This window comes from Artibeus jamaicensis, unplaced genomic scaffold, assembly GCF_021234435.1.
Source record: "Artibeus jamaicensis isolate MK-2021 breed Jamaican fruit bat unplaced genomic scaffold, CSHL_Jam_final contig_457, whole genome shotgun sequence".
In the NCBI taxonomy this organism is placed as follows: Eukaryota; Metazoa; Chordata; class Mammalia; order Chiroptera; family Phyllostomidae; genus Artibeus; species Artibeus jamaicensis.
Genome location: NW_026521840.1, coordinates 1,110,819 through 1,130,986, shown reverse-complemented (window position 1 = coordinate 1,130,986; position 20,168 = coordinate 1,110,819). Strand labels below are relative to the sequence as shown.

Genomic DNA, 20,168 nt, shown 5'->3' with positions numbered 1-20,168 from the left:
TTGTGCTCTAAAAAGAGATGCTTACCTCCCTTGGGCCCAGTTAGTTACTCTGAATCCTATTTCTTCCTTCAGCACTCAGGTTAAGGGTGGTGCATATCTCATCTAAGCCCAACGGCCCAGTTTAAAAGCTGCCCAAATGAGTTGTCAGGGCAACCTGTACCTCCAGCTATCAGAGGGGAGTAGAAAGAGCCCCTGGGCAGAGACTCAACTCAGCTCAGCTGCAACCATTCTGTATTGCCATGGGCATAGGCCTCCTATTTGTCAGACTGTTTTCTCACATGTAACATGCAGAGGCTTCAATTAGGAATAGTTATCAACATTGGCCCAACATTAGAATATCTTAGGGAAGCTCTTAAAAAATATTCTTACCCAAAGCCAGAATAATTAATCAGTCTACCTGTGCTTCCACAAGCTGGCCAAGACCAACTGCATAGGCAAGCTGGACTTCCCCAGTAAATGAGAAGGCAAGAAGCCTAGCTGGCCCAATGTAAAACTCAGTCCCCCATTATAAGAAAGGCAGTTTTAACAGCTAAACTTGACCTCCTTTCTTGCTCCTAAGGTCTCTAGACTCATAAGTTCAAATTTCCTTTTTTTCCAAATATTGCTTCAAATCCACAAATAAAAAAAATGTATTGGCAATAGTAAATTCAACTTTACATGCTTTGACATTAAGCAAGTATTATGACTTTTCCTTCTTCTAAAGAACCAGGCTTATCTTCCATTATTAACAGTGTTTATCCATTTGCCACATCTGGTCTCTATGGCCCAACTTTAAGGACTTCACACCCTACACATAGTGGATAGTGACAAGGAAGAACTGCCTTTCCTGCTTCCACAGCCTTTGGCTGCTCTCATGACACATTCCCATGTGACTATGTCACATTCCTGAGGGCTTACCAACTACTTATGACCAGGGACTATTATTCCAGGAATTACCTAAACAGTCTATCTCATGATGTCATCCTAGCACCTATTTCTGATGGGTTCCCTAAGAATTAGCTTTCTAGAGTACTTCTTTCCTCAGGTCAGGTCTGCAATGACTCCTGCCACCCTCACCTGCCTATTCCTCCACCCAGTTATGTTCCTGAATGTTCAAAGGCCCTGTCTCCTCTCCAAGATTAGCTGAGCCAACTCCTTATAGAACAGGCCATGGCCCCAAAGGGGCAAGGGACTGGCCAACATTGCCCTGGGAAGTTAGCAGCAGAATCCAAACTAAACTCCAGCTTTTCAACATCAGAAAAGTGCTCTTTCCATAATTCTGCAACACCTCTTACACTCAGCAATAACTTGGACCAATGTTCATGCTCTCACCAAGGTACAAAGAAGACCCTACATTAGTTCTGTACAAGTAATCCCCAAACAATTCTCACTTCCTAACAAGCTACATTTACGTGTCCAGGAGCAAGGTAAAGCCAAGTAAGTTATTGGTTCAACCAGGTGGAAAGCTCATCTAGCTTTGAAGGCAGTACTCTGACTCCAGCAAAAAGGGTGACACATGAAGCCAGCTTCAAAAACAAGAGTCAAGCCAGGCTCCAAACAGGCAGAACACAAACAACATCACATCTGCACACAGACTCAACTACTAGAATTCTCTCTGAACTTTATCCTTGAGTCATGATATTTTTGAAGAAGAAAACTGAAGGGAGGTTGGGCAACCACTGGTACAGGGAAGGGCCAAGTGTTTAAAGCCAAAACTTCCTCTCTAGCCTCAGAACCCTGGCCTAACCATGACTAGATCTCAAGTCCAGGCCTTTATGAAACAACACTTGTCTCCCCTTCCACACCCCACCCTATGCAAAGTCTAAAACCAAAGTCTTCTGTTTCCCACTCAAGTCCTGTCTTCCTTACTCATTAGATGAGTAATTTTTGCAGTCGTTTAACTTCTTTGAAACTCAGTTTCTCTATATTAAAAATCGGAGATGATTCCTAAACTGCCAACTGGAGTTAATTAATATCAAATGATGTAATAGTAGGGCTAAAAGGACATTGACAACTATAATGAATACCACAAATGTAGAGAATTGTGAGCATTTATATTGGGTACCCTTTTTTTTTTTTTTTTTTTTTTTTTGGTCCAGACATGAGGTGAAAAAAGCTAGCAACACTAGAAAATCATTGCAGGGCAATGCCAGACAACGTGAAAAGGGGATTCCTTCAATTCACATTTGACAAGACTATTTTAAATAGGAAACTACTTGGAAAGCAGGAAGCCATCCCCTAAACTCCCCCCTCCTCCGCCCACTTTCCTAATCTTAGCATTCCCTGTTCTGGGATGTTCAACAGTTAGAGATTCCATAGGAACTTGCCCAAAGAGGTCTTATAATAGCTCTTTCAAGATTTCTTCAGTCTTGGCTCTTCCTGACAAAGGCTGAACCCTAGTGGAGTCAGGGGAAGAGAAAAACTTCAAATCCTCCCTGGAATAATAGTCCATATATAGCAATCTCATACATGGCTTTTTCTGCCTCCACTCTGAAGGGCTGCCTCCCTCCCAACCCCAGCCTCATAAATTTGTTACCCCTACCTGAGTTTATACCTAGAGGGATGATAAGTGAGGGTATAGAGAAGCCATCACTTTCCTTGCTCCAGAGATCAAAGTTTACCATTTTCCTTGTGGCTAAGTTCAATTATTTATACCATCTATGCATAACTCAGCTATAGTAATCTCGCCACTTTATTTTGAGAATTTTTTCCATAATTCATCTAACTAATTATGTATTGTTTGGGCTCTCAGAAGAACCAATGGAGTTTGCATTCCCTAGACTCACATGGCTTAGGAACAGGCTGTCCACAAGTAGCTGGGAAAAGAAAATTTTGTTATAGATAGTTGAAAGCGGCTTATATAACACCGCATAATTGATCCCAAATGGTCTGTGAGCTGTTCCACAAAAGTGAACTTTTCCTGATAACTAAGCCTTTCCCTTTTAAAAATCATAACTATCCTTAATGGTGAGGTGGAAGTCTTTCATTCCCTGACACACTCTACTAGCTTTGTCAACAGAGGATGTTAAAATATGATTTAAGTTTCTCTGAGCACCTGAATCCTCTATGTTTGATTTTCTCCAAACTACTATTTGAGGGCTTTCCAGTATTCTCTTATCCAAGTTTCCCACCAACTCTGAGGCCAACATTATCATCCTCACTTTACCAATGAAGAATGGGAGGCTCAGAAAGGTTAAGGGACTTTCCCAAGGTCACAAAGTCAATCAGCATTGAAACATAGAACTTCCTACAGGCCTGGTCTAAATGCATGGAGATACTTTGGATCCAAGCCTTCAGAATAAATCTGATGAAAAGCAAGGACCTACAACCAAGATTTTCTACCCAGCAAAGCTATCATTTATAATAGAAGGACATATAGAGGGCTTCCCAGATAACAAAAAGTTAAAGGAGTTCCTTGCCACCAAACCAGTATTACATGAAATGTCAAAGGGTCTTCTTTAAGAAAAAGAAAAGATCAAATATATGAACAACAAAATGGCAATAAATACACATCTATCAACAAGTGAATTTTAAAATAACCAAGATAAATGAACAAGCAGAACAGAAACAGACTTATAGATTCAGAGAACATTTGGACAGTTGCCAGACAAGATCGGGGCTGAGAGGGGTGGGGAAAAAGGGGAGGGGATTAAGAAGTACAAAATGGTAGTTACAGAACAATCATGGGGATATAAAGTACAGCATTGAGAATATAGTCAGAAATAGTCTAGTAACTATGTACAGTTACAAGATTAATCAGGATGATCACTTAGTAAGTTACATAATGTCTAATCACTGGGGTGCATGTCCTGAAACATATACTATTGTACATCAACTGTAATTGAAAATTTTAAAATGATTCAAAAAAAGAATGTATACCCTTCCCTCTTTGGTGTCTGAATTTACAGCCTTGCTCTCTCTGCCCCACAAGAATTCAAAAGCTCCAATCACTAAAAATTTGTTTGTCTAAAGCTTCCTGTTTGTCTAAAGGGGAAAGTAATAATGCCTGCAGTGGCCCATAGACCTAGCACAGTCAAGGTCAACCTCTGATGGCCAAGGCTCCAGGATTAAAGGCTACGCAAGCAGAAGCTCTGCTCCACCCACTGTGAAAGTCTGAGAACTAAAAAGACAAGAGAAAGGTGGGGCACACCATGAGTGAGCAGAAGAGAGCCTGCATTTCTGGTAATTCTGCTTCTCCTTGTCTGGCTTGGCTCTTTCAACACAATCAATATCCTCAAGCTAGCAAGCTTCTAGGACCAAGACTAGCCACTAGGCTAGAATTTTTCTTCACAATATATTTTATGGTTATTTATACACCGCAAGTTTCTATTTTCCTCAACTCTTTGACTGAATGGCTCAACTACAGGTGAATATTCTGCAATATTCTACTTTTCTGACACCTGGACTAGATCCCTGGTAAGTATGGTAGGGGATAGAATCTAATTCAGCTTCACTGCTTTTTTTTTTTGGAGAAGACTGGAAAGACACATGCCCATCAGCCCCCACCCCTACACACACACACAGCTTCTTTTTCTAACCTCAGACAGCTACAAGAGCCAGAGATCTTCTGGGGAACAGGATTCTCAGTCAGGTACCATTTGGAAACAAACTACCCCAGACTGGCAAAACCACAGAAGAGGGAGGGAGCCACTTTTAGTACAGAAAAGTGGTCTATCATATGGTCAATCACTCCACTAAGATCATTTAGGCACAGATGAAATCAAAATAATCTCTAGATATGGGACTAATCAGCTTAGAAAGGGGAACAGTTTCCATCACCCCATCTTTTATCCCAACAGAAGGGCAACAACTCCCACCTTCCCCAGGAAGTTTTTCTTTCAGGCAGGCAACCCCTACAATATCTTCTTTATTTTCCACTCAATGAAGAATATGTCCCTTTTCATTTGCATAAAATTTAAGTGTTGCACTCATTTGATAATTTGCCTATTAATGAGCACATACAGACGTTAAAATCTGATTTGACATAAAAAGATAGCCATCACATGATAGAAAAAAAGTTGCAGAATAGTATGGATTTGTCTTAAATGTGTTTAAATTTATATGTGTATAAATGCATTTAAAAGAAGTTCACATACTACTTAATAATGATGGGTCTCTCTAGAGAATAGTCACAGGAAGAAGACAGGATTTTATAGTTTTCAGTGCTGTTTCATTTCCTATAGCAAATTATGTATTCATTTCATAATATAAAATGTTAAAAATCAAAAATTATAAAATAAAATAAAGTCTGTATTTAAGTCTGCCCTACCAAACAGCAGACTGTCTATTAACATTTCTTGTATGGTGCCTAGCTTGGCACAGAAAAGAAATTCCTTTAAATACAAGATGACCACCATGGGGATGTAAAGTACAACTTAAGGAATATAGTCAATAATACTGTAATAACTATGTGTGGTGTCAGGTAGATATTAGACTTTTCGAGGAGATTATTTCATAAGTTATAGAACTGTCTAACCACTATGCTGTACACCTGAAACTAATATAATACTGAATGTCAACTGTAATTTAAAAATTAAAAACAAAACATTTTTAAATAAAATAAAAACAAGATGACCTTCAGAGGCTCTTGCTATTTTACGGCACAGAACCTATCTAGTAGGCCTAAAACCTATACCTCTAAAACCTATACCCCTCTCTCAAAAATGGATGAAAGGAAGAGTAGCTCCTATTGCTCCCAAAATTAGCCTACTTTGACTAAAACATGCCCAAATCTGCAAAGATGTGTGGCTCTGGGCCCTAAGGCAATCTGGGTGATGCAACAGCAGCAACCACAGGAGAACTCAGCTTCTGAGTGCCCCAACTTGAGATCAACAGGACATCCCTGTTGTCCTTCCCTGATCTGTTCCGGGCCCTGCCCATCACTGGGCACAGTAGCCAACTCAATCCCTAAACCTAGGGAGCACAAACCTGTCAGGATTTTGATACATAAGGCAGCCCTGCCTGCCTGCCATGCCATAATGAGAAGTGCAGGTACAAAAAAATTTTTAAGCTGGGTAATGTTTCAAATATGAACTCTAGGGCTAAACTCAAGGTTGCTTCACAAAGGCAGATAGAAATGTTTGCATGGTTCCCTGTTACAATCCATTGGAATGTTTGATTTGAATATTGCCCCTTGGTGTGAACACTACTGTATTGTGTAAAGACATGGGAAATGGGATTGGAAATAGGCTGTGAATAAGCTGCCAAGTTACAAGTAAACAGGCTCTCCAAGATGTACAAGAGGGACAACTCCTCCCCATTCCTTGGCACTACTCAGCTCCATTCTGCCAGGGCCCAGGTGGGTCCACGTTATGTAATTTCTAGTGGGCCGCTAGAATTGTTTGGCTTTCTACAAGACCTAGCCAAAAGAGTTTGTTCAAGACAATTCCAACTTGGCAACAGTAGCTATTAATGTAGTATCTATTCAACATTTGTTGAACACCTCTTCTATGCTAGGTACTATGCTAGGTACTTGTGATACAGTAGGTAATGGGAAACCATCCCTGTTCTCATGAAGCTTACATTCTTTAGTGGGCTAAGCTGATAGAATGAAAAGAATACCTACCTGAGAGTCTTGAAGTCAAGACCTGCTTCTGCCCTGACTAAGTGCCCTTGAGTCGTCCCTTTCCCTGGTTTTGTCTTATAGTTGACCAACAGATCCTCCATAGATTCAGGTAATCTGTTTCCTTTATAAAACATAAAATCCTAGGGTGGACTGTGGGTTTTCAAAATGGCAGGACAGAAGCAAGAAGCCGTGGGTACTATGTGGAGAAAAAAGGACCCCTGATGGAGGAGAATCTCCATCCTAATATCTTAAATTTGGCTTTTCTGTTTCCCATGAGTTGTTTGCACAACATGAATGTGATGGACAGGCCTTTGAAGAGCATACAGTCAGTCACAGATGCAGAGACATGTCCTTCTAACAGTGCATGGCAGACTTGGGGCCAGAAGACCTAAAAAGTACAGTTTTACTGCAGCTCTGCAGCTTCTATAAATACTTCCACCTCCATCAAAAGGGATGTTAGGAAACCCTCTACTCTAGTACCACTCATATGGTGCTAAAGAGCTAAGGAAAAGGTGGCACCTCCCTCCCCAGCCACTTATGGCCATTCTTGAGTAGGGCTGTGCTGGGAACGGTTGGAGCCATGCTCTCAGGTGAGTGGGGAGATGGGACTTCCCTGCATACCTCCCATTAAAAGCACCAGGCTCTAGGGCATCTACAGGAATGCTTGCTCCTAGAAACTAAGGCATCTGACATTCTGGGCTCAGAGGCTTGATGGGAAAGAAACAAAAATCAGAACTTTAAGAAGCCACCTGGGCCTACCCTCTCTCCCTCGTGCTCCATACCTGACAGAGCACATTCAGATGCATTGGTGCCTAAATCTTCACTATAATCCTTAGAAGTAGGGTGCTATTACTCTTTACATTCCACAAATGGTAAACTGTTACCTGGAATGGTTTAAGAAGTTTACTCTGGTGGTTCAATGCCAGGAAGACTCTCTCTCAGGTCTCTCCTCCAAGTGCCCTCCAAGGTGTATTTTCTGTATTACCAGTGCATAGTATGTCCTTCCGGGTGCTCATTCAACACTGTTGAGTCCCTTGTATGCATTACTGCTGCTTCAGTTTCTCCATATTTGTCATTGATTATGTGCTCTTCAAAGGCCTGCCCATCCCTAAATACCTCCACATGCACAACAACCCCTTCTTGACTGGGGGGCATTAGAAACTTTCAAATACACAAGTTTACTAAAGGAGAAATCCTGGGAGACCAGAGGAGTGCAATACCACTTGATAAGAATGATAATAGAAATTCTTACAAAGTACAGCAGGCACACAGAAGATGGTATAATTTATACTATCTGGGAGTATTAAAGAAATCTTCCAGTACAGGTGACATGGAGTGAAGGGAAGTCAAGAAGAGACCCTTAACATTTCAAGCTAAAAAAAAAAAAAAAAAAGAGCATGTGCTAGAGCTAAAAGATACAAGAGGTATAGCTTACTTGGGGACACTTGATCCCACAAAGCTACAGCAAAGCATAAATGTGAGAAAAAGTGGAAGCTGAGTATGGAGGAGCTACGCTAGAGCCATGTATCAAAGGGTTCTTCCTATATACCATACTAAGGGGGGGTTTAGACTTTCTCTTGTTCACATTCACTGCCAGGTTATAAATATTGGCAAACACTGGGATGTCCCCCTAAATGTTCTCTTAAAGGGAAATGGTCAAGTAAATTATGACAGCCATTGGAAGAAATTTTGTAAAGCCATTAAAATATTCATTTTTAGCTCTGACCAGTGTGGCTCAGTTGGCTGGGTGTCATTCCACAAAGTCAAAGGTCGCTGGTTTGATTACTGGTCAGGGCACATGACTGCATTATGGGTTCAGTCCATGGTCAGGGTGCATATGAAAGGCAACCTATTGATGATTTCCTCTCACATTTATGTTTCTCTTCCTCTCTCCCTCATTCCCCTCTCTCTGAAAATAAATAAATAAAATCTTTTTAAAGTCTTGATTTTAAAAAAACTAAATCACACTTACCTAAGTTTTTATTGATATATTAAGTAAGGATAAAGGAGTAGAATTTTTTTATGCACACCACATTGCACCATGGAAAATTTAGGTACATATGTGATGTGTGACATGAAATATACATAAATAATTATTGCTATGTTAAAATGGTGGGCTTATAGAAGAGTTCTTCCCCTATTTGCTAAACCTTGTCATATACCATGCTGAGTTTTATAAAAAGGGGAAATAGAAAAATAAAGAACAACCCTCCTCCCATTTTATTCCTCTTTCCTTCTCCCCTTCCCCCTCACCTCCACCTGATTGCCTACTCTCTCTTGCTAACAGTCATTCTAATCTACCACCTGCAACTGGAATCTTTGACCCATGTGAGGTCCCACATGGAACGAAAGGCTGCCACCCAGGTAGCTGCTCCCAGCAGCAAGCTCCTACATGGCCCAGAAGCCATTCCAGCTCAATGCTGGGGAAGGATCTTCCATGCAAAAGCATTACCCAGTTCTACCTAACTAAGCCTGCTCTGAAAACCACCCTAGGAACTTTTCCCTAAGGAGGGAGGACACATATCAAGAAGAATTCAATTTTGTTCTCCCTCAAAGGGGCTCAGGAGAGAGAAAGATCATGTTCATGACCAACTCCTAGCCGGTGGAGATACAGCCTGGGATCCTTGATTCATTAGCAAGTACTGTACAAAATGTCACAAAGGAGGAAAAAGAGTGAAAACAGATCCAGCCAAGGGTACACCCTGTCCTGGAACGAGATCATGCCCCATTAGCCTATCAGGCCCTAAGAGGAAATTCAGAAATCCCTCTCCTTTGATCTACAAGTCGAACATCAAAAGAAGTCATATTCACAAAATATGGGATCATTTGAAGGCTGAACTAGGCATGTAGCAATTTCCCTCACTAGAAATCCCTCCCCTTCACTCCACTCAAACCCATATCACCTAGCTTTCCCCATCCAAGGGCAACATAAACATCAGTGACCAGACAGAGGAAGGGGAAGAGAAGCTTACCAATTTAAGACTCACCAAAAGTAATTTCATAGCTGTAAAGAGAGGGATGTTGTGGGGGAAGAAGGCAGAGGAAGTCAAATATAATTTGCATTTAGTTATGGTTTGTTTCTTGATCTCCCCCTTCCCTGCTAAAATAATAACCAATCCAAGAGTCTTCTATTATTCCTGGATTCACCAATGACTGAAAATAGCCAGCAACTATAGTTTTCAGGCTGAATTCTAAGGCTCCACCCAAGACACTCAGTCAACAGTCATCTCTCCAAGCCAGGATGACCACAGAGACCTCTGTAGTAGGTGGATCCAATACCTCTAAGCTGAGCTTACTGAAATAAAGAGGGATGCTTACACCTTGATAGTTGTGGGGGGGGATGACACTTCCAATGCCATTTTAAAGAAGAGATGGCAACTTCTCCAAATAGTCACTGCTATCTGTTCTGTTATACTCTTTCCAAGAACCCTTTATTATCTTTTTAAAGACTGGGCACAAATAATTAGAAAGTCAGAAAAAAATTATGTTCTCATTTTAAAGAGAGGAAAATGAAGGCCCATAAGAGTGATTTGCCCAAGGACACAAAGGCAGACTAAAAACCAGATATCCTGATTTGGTGGTCCACTATTCTTTTCATTGTGACATTTCTACTAAACAGCATTTTTTAAAATACTTTATTTATTTATCTTTAGAAGGGAAGGGAAGGAGAGAGGGAGAGAGAAATACCAATGTATGGCTGCTTCTTGTGTGTCCCCTGCTGGGAACTGGCCTCTGCTGGGAACTGGCCTGCAACCCAGGCATGTGCCCTGACTGGGAATCGAACCACAATCTTTTTGTTCACAGGCCCATGCTCAATCCACTGAGCTACACCAGCCAGGGCTAAACAGCATTTAAAAAAATCTACACAAGTACCCTAAACTCCAAGTGTCAAAAAAGCTCAGCTCTCCCAACCTAGAGCTAGACAGTTCAGGACTGGGGATGGGAGCCAGAGGGTCTTTGGATCCACACCACTCAGGAAAGCCAAGTAAGAAGCCTGGGCATACAAAAGACACACACAAAGAACTTACAAAATGGAAGCGTTTACCTACTCTGAAAATAGGTAAAGCCCCTGACCCACCCTGCTCTGCCCCACCCCCACATTCTGAGCCTTTTCAGGCCAAGCAAGGCTACTCCTAAACTATCAAAAATCTAGGTAAGAAGCTAGAGTGTGGTGACTGGACAGGGTCAAGAGGGCAAGGGGAGATAAAAAAGCAAGGTAAAGAAATCACTCATTCCGGAGCTCTCCCATATCCCTCTCTCCTCTCCTACTCATCCCCCACCCCCATCAAAGAGTCTCATGTCTTTCTCTAAACAGGCCCTACATAAACAAAGAGAAAAGTTTGCAGGTGACACTATAAAAACTTGAGGAAAGTGTTCCCTGTATCAAAGTAGAACAGATGACTAGTTGAGGTGGTGAAGGGAATTTGAGGGGGGAGAAAATAGCCAAATAAGGCATACTTGACTGGTAGGGAATCATCAGGAAAGGTTCCAGAAGCTGACGTCACAGGGAGGAAGCCTTTAGTCATTGGTTTCCTCTGGCAACTGGCCTAAGGCCAGGAGGCAAACTCCCAATCTTAGGAAAATGCCCAGGCTATGGCAGAGAGAAAGGTAACCAGGCTAGATTTCTCCCAGGCCCACCTCAGGCCCTGCTGGAACAGCTCTCCAAGTACCAGCAGAGATGTGCAATGTAACCTTGAGGCAAAACAGCAAATATCCTCACCAAGCATATGGTAGGTCCACCATGGCCCAGGTGCCAAGAAGTCACCTGAAGAAGGGGAGTTGGATGTACTATGGGTACATATTTCTCATACTGTTGTTATTTTCGTGTTAGAGAAAAAAAATAAAAGGCCAAGAGGTTAAGTATCTTTTGTTCTCAGCAAGGAAAACTGCTATGAGCTCATCAGTCTCAGGAATATCTGCAAAGAGGTTTGGAAAGGAATTTAGCTCACTTAAAACCCTTAAAGATAGCAACAATTTGTATAACTTAACCAATGACACCCACATTGGCTGTTATCTTAACCCCCACCCTCCAACTCCATACCACAGATTAGTCAACCCCAATTAAAAATTATAGCCGGTAAGAGCCTCTGGTTGTACTTCATCTAACCTTCACGCTGAAATTTCTGAAAAAAGATGGGGAGGCAAAGTAGACCAAGACAGTGAGGTCAGGAGCCTTATGTAAACACACTTCACTGGAGAAAAGCAAGCCTTAATCCTTCCTAGGATTAAGGCAGGTCAGGATTAAAGAGAGGGAACGAAGTGCTGACCAAGCCTGACAGACAAGCCTTGCTCCCCCTCCCAGGACCTGGCCCCTGTGACCTCCCAAATATATATGCAGGAAAGGATTCCTCAGGATTACACTTTGTTTTGTATCAGCAAATGCCCATATCTCAACTTTTCTTTTATTAGACCCTGATTGATGCCCTGGCCACACAAAGTATCTTCTCCAATTTCCAGAAAGTAGAAGGGTCACCAGGGATGAAAGAAACTTCAACCTTGAAAGTCACCAATCACAGGAGCTACCTGGCAAATCATTACTACAAAGCAAGCACAGTGGTAGGTCGTCATACTAGTAGCCTAGGACCTATGTCAACACTTAACCTTATGCCACAAAAATCCCATTAAAAGGAGCATGAAATCTAGTTGTGTCATCACACATAACCAAAGAACTATGCCTTAGAAGTAATCCAAAGGGTCCTTTCTCCAAGTTTAAGGTCCAGATGCTGTAGATAGGCTCCAGCCAGAAAATGCCACACTTCTTAACCTATCACAATCACACACTAAGAAATCCTCCTCTCATTTTCATCCTATCCCAAATACCTATCTCATAACAAAGGCATTAGGACTGAGAGCTGTTTTTAGGCTGTGGACCTAGAGAGTAATCACTAAGCTCTATTCCTTGGTTTAGCTCACATGGAAACATGAAGGAAGGAGATCTACAAAGGCAGCAACTGTATCCTCCACTAATTTATCTGTATTCATCATAGTAAATAGTACCTACTAACCACTCAATAAATGGTGAGAATGCAGCTGCCTGCCTTCTTTTTACCATCCTACCTAGAAAAGGGTTGGGCATATAGCAGTAATTATAATAGGTAACATGAATAGCACTTACTAGATGCTGGGCACAATTCTAAGCACTTTACCTGAATTGCCTCTTTTCATCCTCACAACAACCCTATGAGATAGGTACTGTTATCTTCGTTTTACAGTTGAAGAAAATGAAGCATAGAAGTTACGTAACTTGCCCAAGGCTATACACCTAATTTGGTCACAGAGTTGGGATTTTGAGCCCAAGTAGTTTGGTTCCAGGGTCTGTGGCTTTCACCACTACTTTATGCCCCCTTTCTATACAGGCTTGAAAAAAACTTTTTTGGCTAGCTACCTGCCTACAACACCTAAAGGTGACTAGTGAAGGCTGAGACCAGGAGGCTGCAGTCTGTATTCAAATGGTTGCTACAGCAACAAATATTTGTTGCCAAAGTGGAAAGTACCATAAAATCCTCCTAACTCAAGAACAGCTTATTAAGATGGAGTACTGAGTAAGAATACAAAGAGGTCAAGAGCTCAAATTGTAAATGGCAGAGAGAAAGTGGGGAATTTGGGTAGGGGGCAGGAAGGAAGAGACAGAAGTCATTCTGAGGCCCCAGAAGAACTGAGTCACCCACTGACTGAAATCTGCTGCAGTAGAAGCTATATAGGGGAACTCCATTGTAGCCATCTTGTTAACATAATCAACACAAAGTCAATTCTCTGGAACTCTGTGTCTCCTAGGTGAAAAGAGTCATTGCTCCAAGACAGGCAAATCCACTTACTTGGATTTGTGAGAAACCACTTACTTTGGAATCAGGAAAGCCAAATTCTCCTACCCAAACTATTACCAACCTCATGTGATCCCTAACAAGCTGGGAGGGGGGGTGGTCCTCTAGATCTAAATATGGAAAATAAATAACTATACTCTATAAAGAATCTTAGGAGAGTGAGGCCTAGTCTCAAGCAGGAGTTTCTTGCTACTGGCCTCTCCTCACCTCCCTTCAGTGTACACATCCACCTTCCACCACCCTTCACAGTCAAAGCAGAACACTTACCTTCCTGGGAAGTGCTACGAAGAATCCCAAAGGCACAGTTGGAGCCTAAACCATGTCCATATAAAGTAACCTCTGAGGTCAGCTCTACACACTAACAAGGACTTGCTCTTCCCATGACTATAACAACAGTATGGTCAACTCACCCTCAGCACAGAGGAATAAAACATTGAGCACGTTGAACAGAGTGCCATTTAGAAGGCAGACATTAGAAGTTCCTCCCCTATACCACGGGCCAGGCCAAGTTGGATTTTAGTGCCAGTACTATTACCAATTCATTCAAATCACTTCCCTTTTCTGGGTTTGGTGTCCCCGTTTAAAACATTAAGGTTGTGCTAAAATGTTTAAAACCAGCTCGATTGATCTGTGGTTCAAAACACTCCTGTGAGAAACCTAGACCATCCAGAACAATTTACTAAAAGGAGGCTCAAGACTGAGAAAGTTCTCAGTCATCCTAAGTACAGAGACATTTGAAATGCTATACCCCAGAACAGCTAACCCTCAGTTCACTGGTGGTAGATACCTTAGGAGATTGGTTTATGCCCACCAGCTTTTTAATGTCCACTGATATAACAAACTACTATATTCATGAGGTTAAAAGGAAATCTGAAATATAACCTACTAGTTTTCTGACCTGTCCGCAGAACTATAATGGGCCTATGCTACTTACAGGCAATAAGAAGAAAGGAAGGGAAGCCCATGAAATTTTCAGTGTTTGTCTGAGATACTTCAGTCAACCCACAGCTTTCAAAATATAGTCTCATTTATTTCTTCTTGTTCCTCAGTGTTCTTGTCAGTGCTACTAAGGAAACAAACCAACTCCCAAGCTAGAAACTCTCCATACTCAACTTGGTACCCACAAAGAAACAACATTCCAGAGGTTAAGGGGACAACAACATATATTTTAACAAGTGCTGTTCAACTTTGGATTGTCAGCATATACTGCCTGGTACAGAGAAGGCACTCAAACTTTAAGGAAAGAATATCTCAAGAACATCAGTACTGGAAGGGTCCCTAGAGTATACCTACTACAGTACAGTTCCCTCATGACAAGCTATAGAGACAGAGGGCCTGAAGAAGGGACTTGCTTAAGGCCATTTATTTGGGTCAGTTCACTGAGGATAGGAAAGATGTTCTTCTTACACAGAAAAAAGAAAAAGAAAAATTCTCAGGTCAGTGTTACTTGCCGTTTCCCAATACCCACCCTCCAAATCAATGGAATACTGAGCTAACCCTCCAAGTATCACAAATCAGAACCTGGAATTAAAGTTTTTCAGCTCTATCAAGCATGAAATGGGAGGAGGGATGAACATCGAAACCAGTCGATTATGACAGGAGCACCTCATTCACTTGACCAACAGACTATACCCAAAAAGAGACTGCCCTTGTATTGTTTCTTCTATGGGGGAAGAACAGTAGGGTGGAGTAGCAGGGAGAAAAGATTGTGAGTTGGAAAAGATGTACATGATAAACTCAGTTCTATATTTGAAAGATCAGAAACAGACTGTGCCGAACTAGTAATGATGCCAATTTTCAGTAACTCTAGCCATGAAAAGCCCAACCCTAGTAATGTTGGAATACTAGATCTTCTCCTCTCTGGAGACCTTGAGGCTACAAATTCCAATGAGGGGGACTTTCAGGAAAATACAAAGGGACCTAGACACACTGATGTCAAGCAACACTATTAGTACAGGGTTCAGAATATATGTAGCTGTCATCTCATCTCATCTAGAGAGAATTAGATTTGGAATCAGGGAGATAGACCAGATGACCACCAAAGGTCCCATCCAAATCCAGCATTCAGTAAAGCAGTACCCTGAAAAGAGGAAGAGAGTGAAAAGTAGGAACACCCTTAAAACAAGCTATTGTTACAGGAAGCTAGAGAATAATGGAGAGTTAGCAGACTACTGGTCAATACCACCTCTGTCACCCACTCACAGAGCAAACTTCCCCTCTCCAAGCCTAACATAAGAGAGTATAAATTAGTTGATACCTTCAAGGGTCCCATAAAGACCCTCTTGTGCCCTAGCTAGTGTGGCTCAGTGGACTAAGCATAAAACTGCAAAGCAAGGGGTCACTGATTCGATTCCCAGTCAGGACACATGCCTGGGTTGCAGGCCAGGTCCTCAATAGGGAGTGCATGACTGGCAACCACACACTAATGTTTCCCTCCCTCTCTCTCTCCCTTCCCCTCTCTCTAAAAATAAATAAATAAAATCTTTTTTTTAAAAAAAAGACCCTCTTGTCCCATCATTCCCTCTCTGCCCAGAGGGCTATTCAAAAAGAGGCCTAAAGGAAATCTCCAACATGATCCCTGCTCTGTCTCTATCACCTACACCTTCACAAAGGGCCAAGTAAGCTGGAGAACCAAAGAAGTGGAGAGATGCAGGATCTAAAGAGTCACCCTTCTCTCACATAACCTCCATTCCTGATCCATTGCCTCACCCTAAAGTCTGTAGGCAGAGCTAGTTCAAGGGTTAAAAGGCTGAGATTTTTTCCCTCCTATTCACCAAGTACTACTTTAGTGCCACTTGAGTGGTTCAAGCAATGTTAGGAATGGAAGGAGAATAAACAGTCCACCTAGCCCCTGTTAAAGTTTAGCTGAATGCAAAGGGGCCCAGAAGCCTTCAAATACTTCAAGGAGCTGGGCCTTATTATGTCTGCTGACATAGATGGTCCCATCAATGACTATTTGATCATCTTTCCTCTAACCTAATGAGCTAGGGCTAAAATCCCAGCAAACCGAAGAGGTTTCACCAAGACTGACCATCTAAGACCTAGGCTCAAATCCTAGCTTTACTACTGACATGTTGCATCATTCTAGGTCAGTCGTTCCCTATATGAGGGTCCCAGTTTCTCCATCTATACAATGAGTAGTGTTGGACTTGACAATTGTGAAGAATATTTTCAACTCTAACTAACTAACCAAAAACTCAACAACACCTTGAAAATTCAAAACAACCTCTTTTTAGGGAACCCAAGAGTGTCCCAAAGACTTTGTGATCTAAAATCAGTTAAAGAATATAGGAAGGGAGAAAAAGGTTTTTGGGGATTTTTTTTTTTTGCAAATTTCTTATAATCACCAGAAAGGGTAAATAGCAGTTAATAAGTTCTCCATTCTGGGTACTAAAGCAGACCCAGGAAAACTGGCAACTAGAAGCAGAATCTAAGAATTGGCTAGGTGGGTGCAGAGGGCATGTTTTAACAGATTTAGGGGAGGTTGGGCTGACTGTGGGAGACAATTGGCTGCAAAAGTGAAACTAACCCTGGACACACTGTAGACATGGTTCATATGAATGAATGGATTTGATTTTTCCACTACCCTTCCCTTTCTGTCATACTCCAGAAATAGCCTAAAGCACACTAGTGAAGAGGGAGTAGAGAACAGGGGAATTTTATTCCTTCATTAAAGCTACTAACTGGTATGCAGTGAACTAGACAGCTCAGCATTGAGATGAGGAATGAGAAAACAGGAGGCACCTTGTGACACCCCTAACTCTCACCAAGAGACCACACAAATGCAAATAAATGTTGGTTACTTTGCCCAAATTATCCACTTCCTTTTATCTCAGGTCCAGAAAGGCCTAAAAAGGAGTGGCAATTTGCTTTGGGCAAGAGAGGGGCTCAATTTTAAGAACCCAATCACTGAGTCAGAATAGAGGGTCAATGTCATACGTATCAACCAGCCTGGACCCCAGTCTTGGTTCTTACCATGTGCCCTTATGGTAGGTCCTTTCCTGTAGACCTAAATAACCTCATCAGTTGAGAGAGTTATTAGATCAATAGTCTCTGAGATCACTTTCAAGTTAAAAGGCATGATATTGTTGTTTCTCCTAGAAGTTGACTATTCCTTGAGCCAAACAACATGGAAAAATATCCAGATCTTCCTGTCCATCAAAATTCAGACCTCTCCTTCTAACCTGATCCAAGTTTCAGTCAATCTGCATAAAAAATACCTTCAGTATTCAGGTACATTCAGCACCCTAGGTATGACCTCAAACAGCTCATATTTATCTCTCTCCACACCCAGGAAACGGATCACCACACCATCTTCTTTGCCACTTTTGACTAAGGATGAATTGAATGCTTAAGGCCACTTTGAGACAATTTCCAGACCCATCGAGTTGTGTTTAAATGTGAGATATCACAGAATTGAGAATGAGAAATGCCACTAGACAAGAGAAGTCACGGGATTGTCTATTCCCAGAGATCCACACACCTATTTAGACAAAGCTATACCTTAAGAGGAGTCAAAGAGTCAACCACAGAGAGATAAACCCAAGGAGAAGCTCCTGAAGGTTCTTTATAATCCTGTGTTGGCAGAGACAGTGGGGTATTTTCCCTCTCTTTTGAAAACCATTTTCTCACATTTTGTGTGTGGTGGGAGCAGGGGGGCAAGTGTGGAAAAGTCTCATACCATAAAACCAAAAGCAATTTAACAAAGAAAGATGGTAGAATGACATACTTATTGAAAACTTAGTTTTTCTGAAGGATAAGGTTCGGGAAGGGCAACAATGACTTGGCAGTAAGGCTGGAATACAGCAATGTGGCAACCAAAGCTCAGCACACACACCCAAAGACCGGTCCCCTCTCTCCTGCTCCTCTGATCTAGAGACCCTCAGCCCTTTCTCAAGGCTACTACTCACTATCTCACCTCCACAAAGCTCAGACTGTCCTAGGAAGAGGGTTCTAGGAGAACTGCATATTCTAGGCCAGCCCAACAAGCTGTTTGGCATAAAAGACTCAAACCAGGGTGGTCACCAGGCCTTGCTGGGCAAGGGAAGGGCCCCAGCAGCCATTTGGCATGACTTGCACAAAAGCTAGCAGGGCTCATTATTCAGGCACACTCCTCCCCCGCCCCTCCCTCCTGGGCATCCGGCCCCCCTAGGTCCCACTCCCAAGAGGCCTCTGCTCTTCTCATAACAGCCAGTGGGGTGGAGACCAGATCCTAGAAGCTACCACCACTCTAGAAAAGTATGGCCCCACAGAAGAGAATCTACACTTCACAGAAGAGTCCAGAGGGGAAAGTAAGAGATAAAGAGCCATTAAGTAATGGCTTGAAGGGCAGGGATTTGGCAAGTGGAGAAAAGGAAGAAACCAGTGTTCTCCCCTAGGGAATAGGGCAGACCTGCCCCTCAGACTGGTGCCTAGTGAAGTGTTAGCACTCCTGGGTAAAAGCAAGAAGCTTTGATGAGTCCCTCCACAACTCTCCTCTTCTCCTAGTGGAAAACAGCTGAGGCTGCCTGGGGAGTCTGTGGGAAAGATGAGTGGGGATGTGGGATCCGCCCTTAACACCTCCCTTCTCCTTGCTTCTCATTTCCCAAGGTCCCTCCTGGACAGTGGCAGCCTTGCCCCAGAAGGTGCCAATTCCTGGACTAGGGGACGTGCTGCCCTCTGAACCAGAGTCTTTTCCTGAGCCCATGGCCTGTCAGGAAAAAGAAGAGAACTTGGGCCCCCAAGGAAACCTTCCCTACAGTTGCATCCCAGACGCAGGGAACTGGAATCTGAGAAAGAGGCCTGCCCCACCCAGTCCACACTTCTAGCCCAGGACCACCTCGACCCAGCCCCCCCTCGAGGGCGCGCCACACCAGCACTCCACCCACGCCCCTCCCCACCCCAGGCCTTGGCGGAGGGTGCGGCATCCCGAGCCGGCTGGGTGGCTGGCCAAGCCCTCGGCCATCATCAACGGACTACAAGGGTCAGCTAGAGTCTCCAGGGCTAGCAGCGCCCACCTCCTGCACTCACCGTCTTGGGCATGGTGGCGGCAAAGGCAGCGGAGTTGGCAAAGTTTGGCTAGGAGCTGTCGGGCAGCGTTGAACACGCAATACACAAGGCTCGGACTCCGGGGGCTGAGGGCTCGGATTGGGTCCCTCGCTAGCGTCCGGGCGACTGCTCGGCTTCCTGCTAACGGGCCACGACTTCACAAACCCCACCCAGGAAAGAGCCGCCCTCGTCAGACCGCCCGCTCCTTTATGTGGCCCGGCTTCCGCGCCGCTCCCGCCCTCGCGCCCGCCTCCTTGCCGGCCGCCTGCCTCGCCCCGCCCAGCCCAGCCCTGCCCTGGCAGGCAACGCCAGCCACGTGGGGGTCGGACTGGGCCTTGGTGCCCCAAGACGGGTACCCACTCTCCACCCAGACCCACCCTGCGCTCTCCCACCCCCTTCACAGTGCTTATCCCCACCGTGTCCGGGCCATCCAGCCCCACCCCAAAGGAGGGCCGGACACTGGGCCGCACCCTGGCAGAGACTTAAGTAGCCCCTGACTGCAACTTTCCACTGATGGGGATCTCACTAGCTGTCAAAACTGCCTGTTCCTTCTCGAGACAGTTCTGACTCTTAGAAAGTTCGTCCTGTGTGTGTCTGAATGCCTTTCCTCTGCGGATTCTGCCTGTGGGATGTCATATCTGCTTCCCGGGGCCACACAACTTACCTGCTGTCCCTAACAACTCTTCAGAGATCTAAAGATCCAATATCCCTCTGAACCTTTCCTTCTCCCTTGGCTAAAGCTCCTCAACTTATCCAACACTTCATCCATTCTCTTC

General features: G+C 43.4%; 1 protein-coding gene across 1 annotated transcript in view; it reads right to left on the bottom strand.

The window, feature by feature from the left end:
* The window catches only part of MSN (moesin), a 68,220-nt gene extending 48,636 nt beyond the window's left edge, over window positions 1-19,584 (bottom strand). The window contains exon 1 of the mRNA XM_037135153.2: window positions 19,375-19,584. Within this exon, the coding sequence (XP_036991048.1) occupies window positions 19,375-19,386 (12 nt within the window). The 5' untranslated portion in view covers window positions 19,387-19,584. The remainder of the gene's footprint in view (window positions 1-19,374) is intronic.
* Window positions 19,585-20,168: the final 584 nt, after the last annotated feature.